At 47.2% G+C, this 18,272-nt stretch overlaps 1 protein-coding gene across 1 annotated transcript; it reads right to left on the minus strand.

The window, feature by feature from the left end:
* Positions 1–80: 80 nt before the first annotated feature.
* On the minus strand, positions 81–17,987 carry TMCO1 (transmembrane and coiled-coil domains 1). The gene is made up of 7 exons (XM_084211835.1): positions 17,860–17,987; positions 17,081–17,158; positions 13,937–13,996; positions 10,441–10,487; positions 9,773–9,840; positions 6,491–6,635; positions 81–392 (listed from the first exon to the last, which is right to left on the minus strand). Exons 1-7 carry the CDS (start codon positions 17,927–17,929, stop codon positions 294–296), a joined length of 567 nt encoding a protein of 188 aa, XP_084067961.1. The 5' UTR covers positions 17,930–17,987; the 3' UTR covers positions 81–293.
* Positions 17,988–18,272: the final 285 nt, after the last annotated feature.

Raw genomic sequence — 18,272 nt, forward strand, 5'->3', positions numbered from 1 at the left:
GGGCCCGCCCCGCCCGCGGCCGGGCCCGCTCCCCGGCACCCAATTAAGAGACGTTGTTAGCAGAAATTAACATGCCCGTGCCGTTTATTACTCAGAAACAAAGGTCGCGCTATCTTCCGAGAGAAGTTTCTTGGTTGGATGAACGAACAACTGCTGGTGGAATACTCGGAATGGACGATGTGTCAATGCTGCACAGCCGGGGTCGGACAGGTGATGCCTGGTGCAGAATCCCTGTCGGTACCTCCCCAAGGCAGTCCTGCTGCGCTGGCCGGGCTTCCCGGGAGGGCTGAGCTTCAGGAGAACTTCCCTGCCTGAGGTGGGGGGCCAAGGAAGCCTCCTGCCTGCTTGGTGGCAGCCCGGGAAGGAGCAAGGCCGAGCATCTTCTGGATGTTCTGCAAGAACGGCAACACAGAGCACGGCAGGTCAGAGTGTGGCGAGTGTGATAAGCGCCAATCGCTTGGGCTTAAAATTTTAAAAGTTTAATAGTAATAAAATGGTTATGAAAATAGCAATATAATTAGAGTAATGAAAATTTTGGACAACTTGAATTAGGACAATATGAGACAATAAAAACAAAGAGTTAGGGACAGTCCGGGTACCTTTTTCTGGGCAGCACAAGCCCAAAAAAGGACCCACATTAACAAAGCATTAACCCTTAAAAGCAACAGCCTGTTGCATATTCATACACCTCAAACATGATGCATAAATGCCATTCAGACACAGCATTCTGTCTGGGCAGTGTCAGCTTCTTCTTCTGAATCCCAATGGTGTGGTCAGGGGTGAGCAAGGTGGGAAGAAATTCATTTCTTCTGATAATGGAGCAATAAATTCTCTTTCTCTGAAAGACTGAGGTGTCCTGTGGCTGCTATCTTGCTGCGAGTCCTTTCTTTAAAAAAAAAAGTATCCTACATAGCACAGTTTCTATTTTTACCTTATGTTATACCCTAAAACTGTATTTAACACATTACTTAAGAAAATGAATCCAGCATAACTTTCTAACATAACACATGAATATAAAATATTCATTTTAATATTTGTGAAAAGCCAATGATAAAATAGGCAATTTTCACAGCAAGGAAAACAAAGAGCAAGAAATCCCAACTCTGCTCACAGAATAGCTGGGGTTGGAAAGGAACCTCTGGAGATCATCCAGTCCAACCCCCCCCAGCCAAGGCAGGGTCACCTGGAGCAGGTGACAGAGGAACACATCCAGGTGGGTTTGGAATGTCTCTGGAGAAGGAGACTCTACACCTCCCTGGGCAGCCTTTTCCAGTGCTCTGCCACTCTCATTTTAAAGAATTTCTCCCTCACGCTGAGGTGGAACTTCTTGTTGTTTAGTTCATGGCCACCACTCCTCACCCTCTTGCTGGGCACCACTGAAGAGTTTTGGCCCCATCCTCTTGAAACCCACCTTTGAGATATTCACATGATAAGATTCCCTCTCAGTCTTCTCTGTGGACTAAACAGGCCCAGCTCCTGTAGTCCTTTCCTCTTTAGAGATGTTCCAAATTATCCCTGTGGCTCTCCTGGACACTCTCCAGCAGCACAAGTAAAACCTCCTCACTTGTTTCAACAGATTCAGGTTCTCACCCACATAGTGATAATCCATCTGGCTACCCAATATTGAACCTCTCTTCCTATGTGCTCAAACAGCTCAGCATGGAGCCAGACAAGAATGGCTGGGCCATTCTTCCCTAACTCAACAAAAACCTCTGAACACCAAATCCATATTTTGGATGAGGATTCTTTCCCATTTTCAGCTACACACCCTACAGTCAGCTGTCTTTCCACACCCTATTTCCATAAAATACCACTGCAATTTAACTGCAGTGCAGGCTCCCAGCAGTGCTCATGGGCAGACTCTGCAGCCCTCGGTTTTCCCAAATTCCAGAAAGCACTGCTGGTGGTGGCCATGGGAGCTGGAGTCTCCTAATGCAGCTGGAATTCGGGACAGCAGCATGGCAACCAGAGCGTGTGCCAAGTGCAAGTCAGGAGCTTAGGCCCAGAATTAACATGAATGCCTGTTAATTGTTCTGCACACAGAACAATGGGGCACTGGAGACATGCAGGATAACAGGACATATGGAGCAAACCCCAAAACCTGACTGTTGGGATGACCTCATCTGAGCAGGGTGCTTCAGTGGAAAACAACAAACAGGGGAAGAGCTAATTAGCAGAGCCAGGCATAAGGCAAAAAATCACAGCAAAATATTTAAATGTGAATGTTTTTCTTGATTTTTGTGAAATTTCTTTTAAATTTCACAACGCTGCAACTACAAAGAGCCCTCAGTTCTTTCAGTTTCATCCTTCACTGTAAGGAGTCCAGCTCAAGATGCTGCTCCTGCAGTGAGACACAGGGGACAGAAGAAAACAACTGTGTCCTCCTCGTGTCACCACCTGAGTGCTGGCTGTCAAGACAACAAAAGGAGGAAGGATTCTTTTCAAATCTGAGTGTGCTCTCCAAAATAACTGTCAGGATAGGTCAGACAGCAAGGGCACAGAGCTCTTGAACTTTTTTTATCATGGAAGGAGAATAAACTAAGGAAAAAAAAGGGGGGGGAAAGGGGGAGGGAAAAAAAAAGGGCAGGAAAAAGACGGAGGGGAAAATGGGAAAAAGGGAAGAATGGGAAAAATGGGGGGAAAAGGCAGATAGTTTTGCAATTCCACAGTAGCTAAAGTAAGATAAAATCAGGATTCATTTCAGCTGGAGATTATGAAAAGGAAGGCTTCAACCCACACACAAGGAACACAAGAAGAGGAATTACATCACATTTACTCCATGGCATACATAAACCAGCCACTGGCTGATGTTCAGCAACCGAATAGGTATGAGAGCTTAACTCCTTGCTCTGGTTCCTCCCGGTGTTTCCTGGATCAAGGCACGGACAGAAAGGAGCAGCCAAGGGGCAGAGCAAGCACACCAGAGGGTGCTGCAGAGCCAGCAGGACCCGTGTCCTGTCAGCTTCCAGCGGCTCACCCACGGAGCAGAGATCTAGCAGGGATCCAGGGCACCAAGGAAGCGTGCACTGCCTCCTCCCCGTTCCTTCTAGCAGGGAGAAAGAGGTGCTAAAGTTTATTCCAACTGCTTCAAGAGGAAGGGAGATGACAGTCTATCTGTCTGTCTGTATTCCAGACTACAGACACTGTCCAGCATTACCCTTCCACGCAGTCTCCCCCTCCTCTGGAAGGCAGAAAGCATCACACACCAGCTCCAAAGCACGTTTTGCTGGACAGCAATCCTGAAATCTACACCTGCAAACACCAAAGATGGGGCAAGGTCCAGCAGAAACCTTATCCCATCTGCTGTGAACCACACTGGACAAGGAAATCTGCAGAGTCTGCTTCCAACACAAGCATGATCATCATCCTCAGGAGCAGGGAGGGAAGAGTAATATTTAGGGATCCAAATCCCTCATCTGAGCTCTTCTAATCTTCCCTCAAATGACTGCAGGAAACACAGGAGCTGCTCCTGCTGTGGTCTTCAAACCCAGAAGGGACCTCAGACAAGGCAGCAAGTGGCTCCCTGCCCTAAGACAGGCTCTGTGGGAAAATACAGTCCTGGAAGCAGGAGTAATTGCTGGCTCCCCTTCCCACTGGGAACACATTTTGGTGAGAAGCAGCCTAATCTACAGTTCAGATGTGTGTGAAAAGGAAGTGAGGAGCAGCAAACAGCCCAGGAACAGCAGCACATCCCTCTTCCCAACCAGCACAGGTGAAGGCTGGGAGCTCAGAACCAGGAGCAGCGACAGAGGATGTAACCCTGACACTGCAGCTCCCACCCAGCCCAGCAGCAGACTTTCCCAGCTGAAATCCCAACAGCTCAAGGACCCTTGGAAGGCCTCTCCCAGCAGCCCTCCTCTCTCCAAACAGGAAGGCAGGAGGAACTGGGGGACAGGATTTACGTGCCAGGGAGAGCTGGGAACAGCGCAAAGGAAGTTACTCACGGCGAGGTGACTATTTTGGGAGATGCTGGCCAGGTCACAGGCAGCAAAGCTTCCCAGTCAGTGTTTGAAGAGTTTCTCACCCCCACATGAAGAGAGTCCCTGATGCTGCTCCTGCCTGTCCCACTAATGTCACTTTAATCACCGCCCAGGCAGCCTCCCCTGCATTTCCCACCAGGTTGCTGTTTTTTCACACACACCCGAGTTCCTGCTCTACCTCTGAGCTCCACAGGAACATCTCTCTTCCCTGTCTTTGATGGTTTCACAGGCTTTAAGGGAATTTAAGGAAAAACTGAGGGACTGTGGTCCCCTTGCTTTGTTCACAACCTTTCCCCTGATTTTTGGTACATCTGCACTCCTCCTCTTGTGTCAGCAGCATCAAGCCAGACACCAACTCCCACACCACCTGTCCTCCCCTGGGCCAGCACCTGTTTTGAAGCCAACCTGGCAAGATTTCCCCTTCTGCACACAGTGAAATACTCACAAAGCCCTCACCTCCAAGGTCACTGAAAGCATGAAGTGCAAGTCTCTGGCACCATTTTAAGCCCTTAATTACTTTCTTGCCCTCTCCCCCAGCCTGTCACAGCTCCGAACTCCTCTTCCCAATGCTGTTATCACCTAGGTTCTTTCAAATGGCAATAAAGCCAAGAGAGGATGCCAGCAGCAATCACAGCTTCAGTTCTGACCTCTTGTGCAAACTAAGGTGTCCCTGCCCTTCCCTGGAGCAGCAAGGAGGAAGAAGCTGAGCTGCCTGACAGCTGGAGAAGTGCAGGAATTGTTAACCAGGATCATGTAGATAATGCAGCACTGTGAAGATTGCAGTCTCACACCTTTCTCCAGAGCAATAAACTCACTCTCCTCCTCCACAGGGACATCATAAGGAACTCTCAAGCACAAGGGCAATTTTTTCCCAGAAGTTTTATGGAGAGCTCAACCCACTGCAAAGAGCCTGGCATTTCTGCCTGGCATTTCTGCCCCTCAGTTCATGGTGCCCACCAATTCCACCATATAAAACATCAGGAAATACCCAGCATTAGAATTAACCACAGGAATTATATTTTTGAACTAAACAAATGAGAGATTTTTTAGCAAGAGAGTTCCCCAGTCAACCCAAGGTACAGGAAAGTCTTGCTGGTGGTGCTATTTAGTTTCCTATCATAATCTGCAACACTGAAAAGAAAGGACTTTCCATGTAACAGGAAAACACAGAGCAGCACCAGCCAAGATTGCCTGAAGGAACCGCATCAGACCACAGCATTCCAGAATTCTGGAAGGTGATCTTAAGAGCTCAGTATGTCTCAGTGCTCTCAAAGCAGCAAACCCTTCTCTAGCCACTGGGAAGTGAAAGTTTGTCTTGCAGCAAAGACAGTGAGGAAGGCCCTGCCTGGCCCTTGGTGAAGCTGGGCCTGCTTGGAGTGAGGGGTGCCCAGATGAACACCCAGATGTTCCTTGCAGCATAAATGATTCTACAATTCATTATCTGCTTTTGCACAAGACCAGACTGGGATCCATTTCAGCACAAACACCCAGTACAAAGGGCTATGGGGAATTCCATCCACCAGCAAGCACTGTGACTAAAGGAACTCTGCTATGGAGCTGCTCCATCAAGCTCAGCCCAGCTCCTGGCATTACACACCACCTCCCTTTGCTGATCTGATTTAAGTCTAAGTTTCCTTGGCACCCCCGAGGAAAAGCAACAAGAGGTTTAAGGAGAAAAGCAGCAAGAATTCAGGAAGTGAATCAAAGAAAAAGGAAATATGAATACAGAAGGGAAGGTACTTTGCAGCTAGTTGCACCAGCATTCATCTAGAGTATATTAACCTATCCCCAGCACCCTGTGGGGAAAGTGGAAAACACAAAATAGACTTCCTGTTGCACTGAGAAGGCCCTCTTGTCCTCACCAGCCATTCTGCCACTTGAGCTGCCAGTGAATCTTCCTGAACAGGTCCCTTATCCTCATCCTCTTCCAAAAGGTGGGACTATGGAGCTTTGCTGGAGAGCTCTGTGGAGCCTACTCCTGGCTTACCACAGCAGACCCCCTCCCTGTGCCACGTCCCTAATGCTGGCAGAGACTTGACACCAAAGGTACAGTTCTTAAGACTTTGAAAAAAATCAGGCAGCCAGCAAAAATAGGAAGGACAAACCCAAAAGAACAGCTTTAACTCTTTCCTCACTTTTCTAGCAACTTTATGGACCGATGAAACTTTTATAGAGCTGCAAGCCACCTAGAAAGCTCCCCCTAAAGGTGCTGCTGTTTGTAAAGATGCACATATTGCTGTAAAAGTTGTAATTACTAAGGAGCAGGATTTAGATCAGCTTCTCATGGAGACAATCTCTTGGTATGACAATCCACAAAGCTATCACACAGGTCAGGAATCCATTTCTGCCAACTCTGTCCCAGAGCCCTGGTGCAAGTCTTCAGCCAGGTCTTCCAGGCCCATCCAGGACAGCGATTTTAATGATCCCAACCTAGAATTGCTTTGAATATGAGGCACAGGAATGAAGACAAACACAGAACCCACAAACAGATCCAAGGAAAGTGTACTCACCTGTCTGATTGACATGGTGCAGAGAATGTAGAGGAAGATGAAGGAGCAGTCAGTGTAATCCTCACCCAGGAGGTTGCGGTGGGAGAGACCTTGGATGTACGAGAGGGGGATAAATGGAAGCTTTGCCACCACTCGGCCATCAAATCTGGAAAAGAGAGCACTGGATCACCACTGGAGACAGCAGAAGAGCCTTTGGATATGGAAAGAACAAGTGAGCATCTTCAACAGGCCACCAGAGCAGGCAAGGCAACATGGAAGGCTAAAAGGCCTTCTCCCAGCCCCCCTTCACACACTGCACCAAGGAGGATAAAGACATCTCTCTCTCCAAGCCCTCCACAGGGTAGGATTCCCTCTGGAACAATTTTACCATAATCTAAGTGTTTCCTAGTGATTTAAGTGATCAACTGGACAAGCTGCTGCTTCATGAAATCTTGGTGTTTTGCAGTTTTGTGGTTTTATTTCCAAGTCAGATTTAGCAGATCACTTCCCAGAACACAGTCAGCACTTCAATAAAAGATGAATGACTGTCACCCTGCTGTACTGCAGTTACTGCAACAAGACAGACCCTTTGCTTCAAGCAAAACAGCATGTTTTTAAACCAGAGCATAAATCAAAGACACCTTTTCCTTCCCTGGAGCAGCTGGGCTCCTCAGGATGCACAGGAGAGCCATCAAGGAACACTTGATAGCCCCAGTTTGTCTGCATTAGCTGTGGAGATGAAGGCAGTGCAGGGGCAGGATGATACTGCATATTCCCAGAGCATGTCCTGCTCCTGGAATCCCTCCAGGCCCACATTCCAGGGCATCAGGCAGAGTGTGAATTTTGGCCAGTTAGCAAAGATTTCTCCCAAGCCAGACCAGTCAACCCAATCTTTTGATGTAGATGTGTATGATGCCTCATCAGCATGTGCATATTTGGATGTTATTTTCTCTGCATGTGCTGATTTTCGAACAGGTGTTTCTTGTTTCAAGAGATCCTAAATGAGCTTTCTTTCCTGTGGAGATGCATTCACACAGCCACGGCTCAAACACACGCCAACTTTGTTTACATCTCACAGGCAGTTTGGCAAAAGAGCTCAGAACGGATGTTTATCTCCCTGGAACATCCCCCAGTGGCTTAAAATTCTGCGTTATTCCTGCTGTGAGAATGACAAGTACTTCAGCAGTAGCACCCTCAGGTACCTGCTTTTAATTCCAGCAGGTTTTCACAGTTATTAAGAGGTACCAGAATGCATAACTCTTAGAGTAAGGCAGGGGAGTGATTGCATTAAAAAGTTCCTGGCAAGAGAAAATTGAGACACACAGAAGGTAATTTCTGCCCCAGGTGAAATCCCTGGTGGCTTGGAGGCTACTGCTGCTGCAGATCTCACTGCCAGAATGAACCTTTTAAGCCACAACAGTCCCTCAGCTGTTTGTCCTGGGCACAGCATTCTGCTCTTTGGGTTTAAACCAGCCTTGCTGACACTTCCACATCCTCCCAGCACGGTCCAACCTGCTGCCCCAGCACTGCTGACACTCCAGGAATGACAGGGAAACCATCCCAGTGATTTCCAGTTTGGCCAAGGGGGCACTTGGAAATGGTGAGGTGCTCAGACAGAGTAACAGCATCTGCAAAGTACCTGTCCAAAGGGTGCTGCTTCCACACAATTCCTGCTCCTTTTTCCCCAACAGCCATGAACTCATTCAAGAACAGGAAAAGCAGCAAACGTGGCCACAGCCATTGCAGGTGTCAGCCACCCTTTTCCTCCTTTTCCTCCCACACCCACAAGTGCCTCCATGGATACTCCTGCTGCTCAGATTGCCTCTAAAGAAAGAGGCAGCTAAATAAAAGACATGCCCCAAGGCTGACATCAATTCTCTGCTCAGCAGCACGGTCCCTGTGGGCAGGAATCCTCAAAAGAGGAACAAGAAAGAAAACTTGGTAGAAGTTTATTGGTTTCTTCATTCTTTTTTTTTTAATTTAATATCTATGGAAGGAAGAACCATACATAATTTAACCCAAAGCAACCCCTTCCTAAAGTTCTTATCAAACTTACAGTTCTGTAGTACTTGTTAGTCACAGAATACTCAGAGCAACTGCCTCTTCCCCCTCTAGGAAAGTGGGCACAGTGGGGTAAAGCACTTTTAGTTTGTTTTTCAGTCTGCTTTAGGGGCAGGTATTGGTGTTTGTATTGTACCCAAAGAGCAAGGCAAGCACTTGGAGGTCTCAAGTGCAACCCTTCAAATGCCCCCTCAGACTCCTCATTGCTCATGATGCACCTCCAGCCCTGCAGTGAAATGAGACATCACTGACTCAAGACTGTACCCAAATTTTAAAATCCTCCAGTGCTGGGCTGCTTTGCTCTGCTCAGAATGCTGAAATCTGACTAAGCTGAATAAATAAAGGATCCACACAGTGGCACTTCTGTTATTATGTTACCCCATGTTTGCAATTTATCCACCCACAGATGTCCAGTAAAATAACAATTGACTGTATCCTGGGGACTGCCAACACAGAAGCCAAAGGCTTTGGTGCCCAGGAATGTAAATTCCTGTTTGCAGGGCAAGGATACTGCCCAGATATCAAGCAGCCTCCTAAAGGTTATCCTAACAATATTCATGTCACCTTCAGATTTAACAGCCAACAGTTCATATTACAAGTAAATCGAGTTTTAAAAGCCAAGCACAGCCTTTCAGATTTGCATATTTGAAACAAAGCTGTCTAGAACCATACAAACCAGTTTGGGGTTTCTTGTCTGTTTGTTTTTTTAAACTACACCCATCCCAGGTCCCTTTTAAAACAAGTGATGCTTGGAGCCCATGCCTGGACCTGTTTATATCTGGACTCTGATTTTCTCAAGTAGGGCAACAACAAACTCTGCAATTACAGCTCATTTCTGAGGGCAAGGGAGCTGACCCAGTTTTGTTTGCAAGAGCACTCTTTGGACACACCATTACAGCAAAGCCAAAGCAGCTGAAGACTGAAGATGTTTTCCTGACATGCACCAAACTTGCCCTAATCAGGATGTTCCCATGCAGAAAAGATATTAAAGCTGTGTCTAGACTGAATGCAATTTGTTCAGTTTAGTTGTGCTCAGTACTCAGTGTTCCCTCTTGAGCAGAATGTGTATGTGAGGACCAAACCACCACATCTTCAGATGAAATATGGATCCATTCATTTATTTATTTATTTGTGGTTCTTAGCTGGATAATGTCATTCTTAACACTTTGAATGATGAAGGGAAGGTGGAAAATATGTTCACCATAAAAATTTCAGAAAACAATGCAGGAAGCTGATACTTACATGGAGTTGAACATTCCCATCAAGGCAGTGAAGCAGAAGCCGATGGCAAACATGGATTTCATCCGAACCTGCAAGCAGATAGGTCAGAGAGATTTAAAACAACAGGCCCACACTGAGGTTATTATGATCTCACACCCTTAAAAGCAGGCTTTGTACAGATCACTGAAATCAACAGGGAAAAAGGATGGCCCAGGACACAGAGGGGTTGTGAAAATGACTGGAAAAGTCCCCAGGAGACTGGGTACAAAGGCAGCCGCTGATGGGAAGTGCTGCTGCAGGGAGACAAAACCAAAATGTGCTCAAGAATTTTCCTGTCACCTTGCACAGGCTGGTTTTATTTTTTCCTTAAGCCTGTAAAACCCACCAGGGGGATTCCCAGGGGACTCCCAGCAGGGGATCATTACAGTGACCAATGTTATAGGAAGCCACAAAAATTAATTCTACATTGAAAAACATCATGGAAACTGATAAAGATGAAAATAGCAAAGGTTTGGCATGAGATGAGGCAGAAACTCTGTGGCTCAAACTAATATCTCTAGTTATTAGAGAAAATCCAGAAGGACCTTTCCAGAGGAAAAGCAGCTTTGTCTGCCAATTGAACAAAGTCTTTCTGTTGGGAAACTGACTGAAATCTTCAGCAGTTGGGAACTGGCTTTAAATTTTCATACCATTGACAAGTCCCTGTTGTTGTTCTTCAGTTTCTCTTCTTGTCTCTCTGGAAAGACAAAACCAACAGTTATAATCAGTTATGTCAACCTAGAAACCAGAGTGTTTTCATTTCCAGGAAAACTTAACCTCTTTGGCTCTCCAAACAAAAAACACTTCCAAAATCAACTCCAACTCTCTTTGCCAGACAGTAGAAAGTGAAAAACTGCACATGGCCAACAGCTTCTCCACCACAGCAACATGCAGCAAGTCAGGCACAAAGAGAGGAGGCGGCTGGAATCACACATTCAGCACTTTTGAAAGAAATGCACCCAATGTCAGATTTGCTAACTCAACCAACTCACACAGGAGCGTGAGCACTGCTGCCAGGAAACAAAAGTAGTGCCCCTCTAGCACAGTTCCCAAAGGGAGCAGTGATCAATTTGCTGCACGCCATCATAAATATGTTGAATAAGTAAGGATTTCCTTCTGGAGGTCTCCAAAGGGAAAACCATGCACAGAGCTGAGAGCTGCACCTCAGCAATGCCAAAATCCTGCTGGTCTTAGTCATGAATTTTGAACTCTTCTCCTCTTCTCACACCTAGGAGATTGTCCAAAGAGGAAAGAGGTTTCCTACATGAAATTCAGTAATGAGTGTATTACTGTGCTTTGCAGGAAATATTATGAAAATTTAGTCTGTCCTTAAATCACCACAGACTTCAAAAACACTCAGATTTTCAAGAGGGCATTTTCCATGTCCCTCACTGGAGGGCTGCTCTGGCCTTCAGCATTATCCAGTATCTGTCACCTTTCCTGTCCCACGTCCCCATCATGCCTTGGATAGATCCAGAGGGGCAGCCAGGGCTGGGAAGCAACAGCCAGCTGAAGTAAGGATGTGGACAATGAAGGAATATCCAAAGAACAGCATGAATGAAAAGGGGAGGATGCAGAAGGACTGCCAAGGCCTATCCAGCATGGGAATTTTGAAGGATCCCCACTGAAGTTTCAGTACTAGAGGCCCACAGCTGAGAAACTCCAAAATTCTCTCCCAAGCCCCTGCCAAGCACAGGGACTCACAGCCAGTGTTATGAAAAGCAACAGCAACACCCCTACCCAACTCCTTAGAAGCCTCTTTGCTATTTCCACTTGCTCCTAACTACAAACCATCCCCTCTGGCAGGAACCTTTCAGACACCTGTTTCCTGAGCAAGGTAGAAAGTTGTGTCCTGGGACATTTCAGCAACCACAGTCCAGCTCTTCAGGAATCACATTTGGCACAAATACTTGTTTTTTCCCTTCTGCTGCATAATTAACCATCTATTTAGGTGGGCTAAAGGTTACAGGGAGGAAAGAACACAGCTCTGACTGCCCCACATACCTGACCTGTCTCTCACCTATTTCTACAGATTCAAAATGAACACGTTGTGGGTGATCTACCAACTTATATCAATGGTCTATTCCTCCCCAAATCACACATCAACAGCCTGTTAAGCACTTTGCTGGGTAGTTTACAGTTGGGTAAAGGCACAGAGAAAGAGGACTGGGTTAACAAGCAGCTCCCTGGAGTCCAAAATCATCTTACTCTGCTCATTGGAACACAAACCATGAGGTTACAGGGATAGAGATTTGCCAGGACTGGGGGTTTTCATTTTGTTTTAGTTTTGCTGTCCATCCAGCACTCGTGTGCACTCCTGGGAATGTCACTGTCTTTTCTTCCAGAAGCACATGGACACAGAAAACAGTAGCAAGGTTTAAGCTAACAAATCATCCCTTTAAACTGAAATGACAGAAGGCTACACCAGCGCTAAAGGGGTCCTGTTCCAGCAGTGCCCAAGGTGATTTAGACACAATGTGACAATCTGTTCATTTTACAGTAAAAAATAAAGGTTTTTAAGCAGGAAACACCAAATTAAGCCTTCCCAAGCTACTTTCCCCCTGTCTCCTTGTGCACAGGCATGATTCATCCCTTATGAAACCAAGTAGTATCATCCACACACCTCCTGTCTTATTCTGTGTGCAGAACAGATGGCAACTGAGGCAGGTCTGTACCACAGCTGCTACTTATCCATAAAGCCTCAGCTCAATATTTACTTTTTGTTAACTAAAATGGTAGAAATTGGAAGAACTCCAGCACAAGTAGATTTGCTGTGACAACAATGCCCCATCTTGCAGAATGATTTGACATCCAGTTAGCTACTGAGATCAGAGATTTCAGCTTAACAGCTGTGAGTCATTTTCTGGAAGTCCAGTGTGACATTTAGGGTCTGATTTTTCAGGAACACAAAGGATTCATCTTTGCCTGAACACAAATGAAATACTGAAGTTATGAAGCACTTGTTAAAAAAAAAAGAAAAAAGAAATCAGTGTCAGAATCTTAGGCTTGGCCAGCAAGCATCACAGCAAACAAAATCAGTGGTCGTTTCCTAAGTTCTGATCTTTGTCCCTTTGTGCTTTGTTTTCCATCTGCAAAACAAGATTATTTCAGTGTATAAAACTGGTGGAGCATCTGAAGTCCTCAGAGTCTACTGTTTATTGGTTTAGTCAAAGCACAAGTCAAATATTGTCTGCTAGGAACACTAGGCTTGGATGGTGCCCTGCAAAAAAGTCATTGTCACACTTTCTTTATTTAATGTTATCTGCAGTTGCTGCATATGGTCACTTTCAAAGTTGCCTTATCCACCAAGCAGTGTTCATCCCACGCAGGGATTAGTCAAGATTAAGAACTGAAATGCACAAGAGGAAGCATTTTGGCTCCTGTCCCTTCAGGAATCTAACGACAACAGGTTTTCTACCTAGGAAGAGCTGTTTGAAGATGTGTTTATAATTCCCAAGCTTTGTACAGATCAAATGACTAATCCAGCTACCTGGTGTTACAGAGGAATGAGGAAACCAACTCCCAGGAGCTCTCAAAAGTGTTCCTGCCACGATCTCTGTAATAACTTAACTGAGCTTTGCTGCACGTTGCGAGTCCTGCGGATGGCAGATCCTCCTAAAACCTTTAAACATCTCTTTACCCTGTTCTTGCTTAGTTCAGTACTTAAAGAGTTATCCTAAGCCAGAAAGAATTCAGCTTACTGACAATGAAAAAGAATAGAAAAATAAATCACTGCCTAAAATTGAGTAAAACTGATTTATCAAGATTGAAGTTAATCTAAGCATGCTTACAGTGAACGTGAACATCTTCAGCTCTGAAGTGTTCAAATTAAGGGGGAAAAAAAAAATCACAATTTGAGTCCTACAGCTACAGAAAGGTGCCATGCACTGCAGCAAAGAGCTTTGACAGCTGAAGTTAGTAACAGCCATAGATACCAAGGCTAAAATGGGAGAAAAAGTCAGGGAGCTCAGCAAGAGGTGCTGCTCCTCCCAGTGATCCACCCATCTGAGCAAAACCATCAGGAGGCTGGGTGTCTCCTGCCTTGGAAGAGCAAGGCAAAGGAAGAAATAGCCTTGAAAGGAAAGAAAGGATAATCACTTCTATCAGTTTCTCAATTCTCCACCATTCCTGAGGTGCCAGTCTTACCTATCTTCTTCTTCTGCTGTCGGCCTGCTGATTCAGTTATGGTTTCCTTCTTCTTTTCCACTGCAAAATGAAAAGATACTCCATCATTTCTGCACAGTGATATCACCACACCTTTTCCACACACCAAACAGAACATTTTAGCCCTCTGCAGAGCAGAGGCACAAAAAGCAGCTAAGTAGGGCTAAGAACATGTTCAGAATCAGTAAGTTATCAACTACCTACACCAAACACTTTAAAACTATAATTAAAAAAAAAAATCAAAACCCTGGATAAGATACAAACATATTTAAAGGGTTAATTTTGAACTCTGTCAAGAGCCCATGGCGCTGTGGACTGAGCAGTCTGGGGACAATTTTGGCTCAAGCTACCCTTGCTGATTTGTCATTAGTATCAGACAGTACTTTTGATTCAGCAAGTGGAATGAAAAGAGCTTTGTGGCAAGCTCTGCTCCTGATTATCTGCAGTGGGAAGCAGAATACAGGAAAGTCTGTGTTCTCCTACATCCCTTCTTCACAGGCAGGCATTCTCAGGGGAAATGCTGCCCAAGCAGGCAGCCACAGCCTCTCCATTCTTCAACTCATTAGCACTGAAGCATTTCCAATATTTTAAAGCAGAAGCCTAAGGTCAAAGGTACTAAAACCCCACATCAGACACGCACTGAGCACCTGCCACCAACCACCACTGCAGCAAAGCAGGCCAGCAGAGCCAGCACAGGGACATGGGAACACAGCAAATGTGCTGCTCAGCTGCAAAGGAGGTTCTGGGACAGCAAAAAGGGCTTTTCCAAGAACAAGACACCTTCATTCAAGACCTATAACAAGAGTACTCCAGAAAGCAAGGATGATGAAGCATGACCATAGTCTAACAATCTTTTTTACTTTAAACTCTCTGTATTTATGCAAAGTGCATGTACCATATCCACTTTACCAACAAAGAGCCTGGGCTCACTGTCAGCTCACAGATACCTGAGCGCTGAGGCTGCCCTCCCTCGTGGAGTGCCAGCTCAGCACTGCCCTGGTTTCACAGCCCAGGGGAAATGAAGCCAGCCAACCTTCCAAGCCACACCAGGATCTGTAGAGCTGCCTTAGAAATGCCTGTGAGTCAGTCACAACTGCTCAGAAAATCACATCAGCTCAGACAAGTCACCTCAACATCATCCCTCCATGGCAACAGAGCGAGAAACAATTGCTATTCCCAAGGAACAAGAGGATCTCTGGTGGGCAGGGAGGAAAACAGGGAGCTTCAGTCCCCAGGGGATACTAGAGAGAGGTGCCAGATGCCACAATGCACCCAGGGCTCACAGAATGCTGTCTCCATAACCTTCCCTGTGCCAAATCCAGCTGGGAAACCCCATCAGCCCTTCCTGCCCTGGTGCATATCACCCCACAGCCCCAGCTCTAAACTCTAGGCAGTGCTGTTAAGACTGTGCCAAGCCCCAGGAGCTCCCAGCCCCAATTCCCTCAGGACTGCCCGTGGGAACATGCACATGAACAAATCAGAAATTCCAGGGACAGCTTTCAGCCTTGTCCACTTAGCCCCACATTCACCCAGAGCAATCCCTGCAGCAGCCACAGGCACGGCTGAGCCCCTCCCGAGGAAGGAGAGGACAGGAAGAGATGAAATTAAGGAGTAACAATGTCTGCTCAAGCACACTCCCCAGCCCCTTTGTTTTTGCAAATCCTAAGGATCTGCTAGGGCTCTCACGGGAGAGCTTAAAGGTCTCAAATGTGTTTTTTCCTGTTTCAGATGTGTTAGATAACAGTTGAAAGGTGTGGCTCAAGTGGTCCACTTGGCAAGTTGCAAGCCCTCAGGTCAGCCAGCTGTCCTCAGCACAAGAGGGGAAGGGGAAAAGCAAAGCTGAATTTTTACCGACTCCTTATTCAGCTTCGCTTTTTATGTTGTGGTTCTTGGGGGTGGGGAATCAAACAAGGAGCTCAGAAACTAATTGAGACACATGAACCCTTCATCACTCCCTTCACAGATGACAGCCTAGACACCAGGAGAGCTAGGAAAGCAAACAGCATCCAACTCTTTCAGCAATCACTAAACCCTAGGGATTGAGCCCTGCTAACTGCTTTTGCAACTGAGCAGCACAAACACAAGAGGACACTAAATCTGCAGCTGGGTTTCACCTCCTTCTCTAAGTGGCTCTTCTGGGGCCAATTCCATCCCCCACACAGGAGCAGTGGGATTCAAGCGAGGCAGGCAGGGATGTAACCCACATCTGCTCCTGCTGGGGTGACAAAAGCCCCAAAAGAATGTGGGGGCTGTGACACAAACATGACTGTGCTTCAAACTGCCCGGGGGAAGGTGGAATGAGCTGGGCTGCCAAGAGCAATGTGTGATAATATTGTTCTCCCAGCATTGAAGAGCACTGACACCATAATGAGAGGTCTGTAAGGTAAAACCAGCTCTGTTTTGGCTCCAGCTGCCGAGTGCTGTCTCTCACTGCTGTAACTTGGGCAGGGTGGACACAGCTGAGGTTAAAAGGTCAGAATTTCTGAGCTGAAACTTTGCTTCTGATACAGGCAGGTCCATTTAAACACTCCATGCTCCTGTTCACCATTTCTCTCAATATTTGATGCAGATCTGACTGCTCACCCTCAGCTCCCTTTTCCCTTCTCCCCTCATACTTTGTTTAACCCCTCCCAGACCTCCTCTCTGTGGAATGAACTTATTTCCTAACATTTCCCAACTATTTGCTTCCAGTTTACATTAGGATAATTTGGTTTTACATCAGCTGATTGCTCAGACCTTTCTATGATGGCTTTGTCCTTACTCACCCCCCACCATCAATCACCACTTTTAACCTTTACATAAAATAGTTATTCCTCGTGGCACTCATCATTCAACCCTAACTCTTCCTTTCTACAGACCTCAAATTCTCCTCTTCGCCCCTGAAAGGCAGAAATTGCATCTTTGAGCATGTACTCCAGACATTTTGAATGTATTTCAGACAATTACTTCAGACACTGGCTGCTGATGTGAATTAAAAAATGATGCCAGGACCAATCTCTTGCTCCCTCCTGTCCTCCACTGACAAGAGAGGCAATTTACACAAGGCAAAACATTTTTGGCTGAGCTTTTTCCAGCAAAAGAAAAACCAGAATTAAGGGCAGAAATAAGCTCCTGGTGAGTACTTACACTTCTTGCTCTGCTTTTCCACTTCAGCCTTTAACCTCTTGTATTTGTCTGTGCGATAGACCAGCACCCAGGTTATACCTGAAACAAACACTCAGCCAGGAGCCAGGCAAGGAAAATCCCCCTGCAGCAATTCAACTTTATGCCTACAAAACCCCTGTTCTGTTAGAACCCAGCCAAGGGAGCACAGAGCACCAGCAAACTGCACCATCCCTTCCCCTCAAACCCCCATTCCAGCTTCCATGTAAAATGGAACTGGAAAATAAACCATGAATTGAGCTATAGGTGTCAAACTGAAGCAGGTTTTTAGCTGTTTTGCGGGTGTGGGATGAAGATTTGGGGACAGGGGTTATAAAAGGCATTTAGGGATACAGCACAGCACCAGAAATGGCACCTGGGACTCGTGGCTACCCCAACAGGCACCTATGCAGCACTTCCCTAAAAAGCTGCCCCTGTTTCAACCACGGACATATAAAACACCTTTTCCAGCAGCTGAAACCACCATTACTGCAAGGCCAGGCGGCGACCCCCTCACATCCTTCCCACAACAGCTATGGATGGGGGAAACCCCTCCGTCCCTTTCACCCTCCAACAGCCTCCCTCCCTCCCTCCTTCCTGCAGGGAGCAGCTCCCAGCGCTCCGCACCGCAGCTCAGCGCTGACCGGGGCCATTCCCCGCCGTCCTCTCCGTCAGGAGCCTCAGCCCACCCCGAGCCCCGTTCCACAGCCTCCCTCCCCTTCCCCCGCAGCCGGGAGCTGCCGGCCGCGCCCCGCCCGGCTCACCCTCGGCCAGCAGCGCGGTGCAGACGGAGATGAACACGATGAGGAGGGTGTCAGCGAACATGGTGCTCATGGTGCTGCCGCCGCCCCCGACCCGGTAACACCGCGGGGCACCCGGAAGTGCACCCGCCACCCGGAAGCTGCCTACCCCCGTTGCCTAGCAACGCCCGGAAGCGACCACCTGCACTTCCGGCTGGCGCCGCCGGCTGCGCGAGAAGCCGCGGGAAAGGGCGAGGGGCGGGGAATGCGCGGCGGGCGCTGCTCTGATTGGGCGAGGCGGCTGTCAATCTGTCGGTGGCGGCGGGGGCCCCGCCCCCAGCGGGGCTGAGGGAGGGTCGGTGTCATGGCGGGCTCCGGAGCCGGCTCCTGCCGCGGCCCGGCCCAGACCCGCACACCGGGCCCCCATTCAGGCTCAC

Source organism: Fringilla coelebs (assembly GCF_963513975.1).
Source record: "Fringilla coelebs genome assembly, chromosome: 9".
Taxonomy (NCBI): domain Eukaryota; kingdom Metazoa; phylum Chordata; class Aves; order Passeriformes; family Fringillidae; genus Fringilla; species Fringilla coelebs.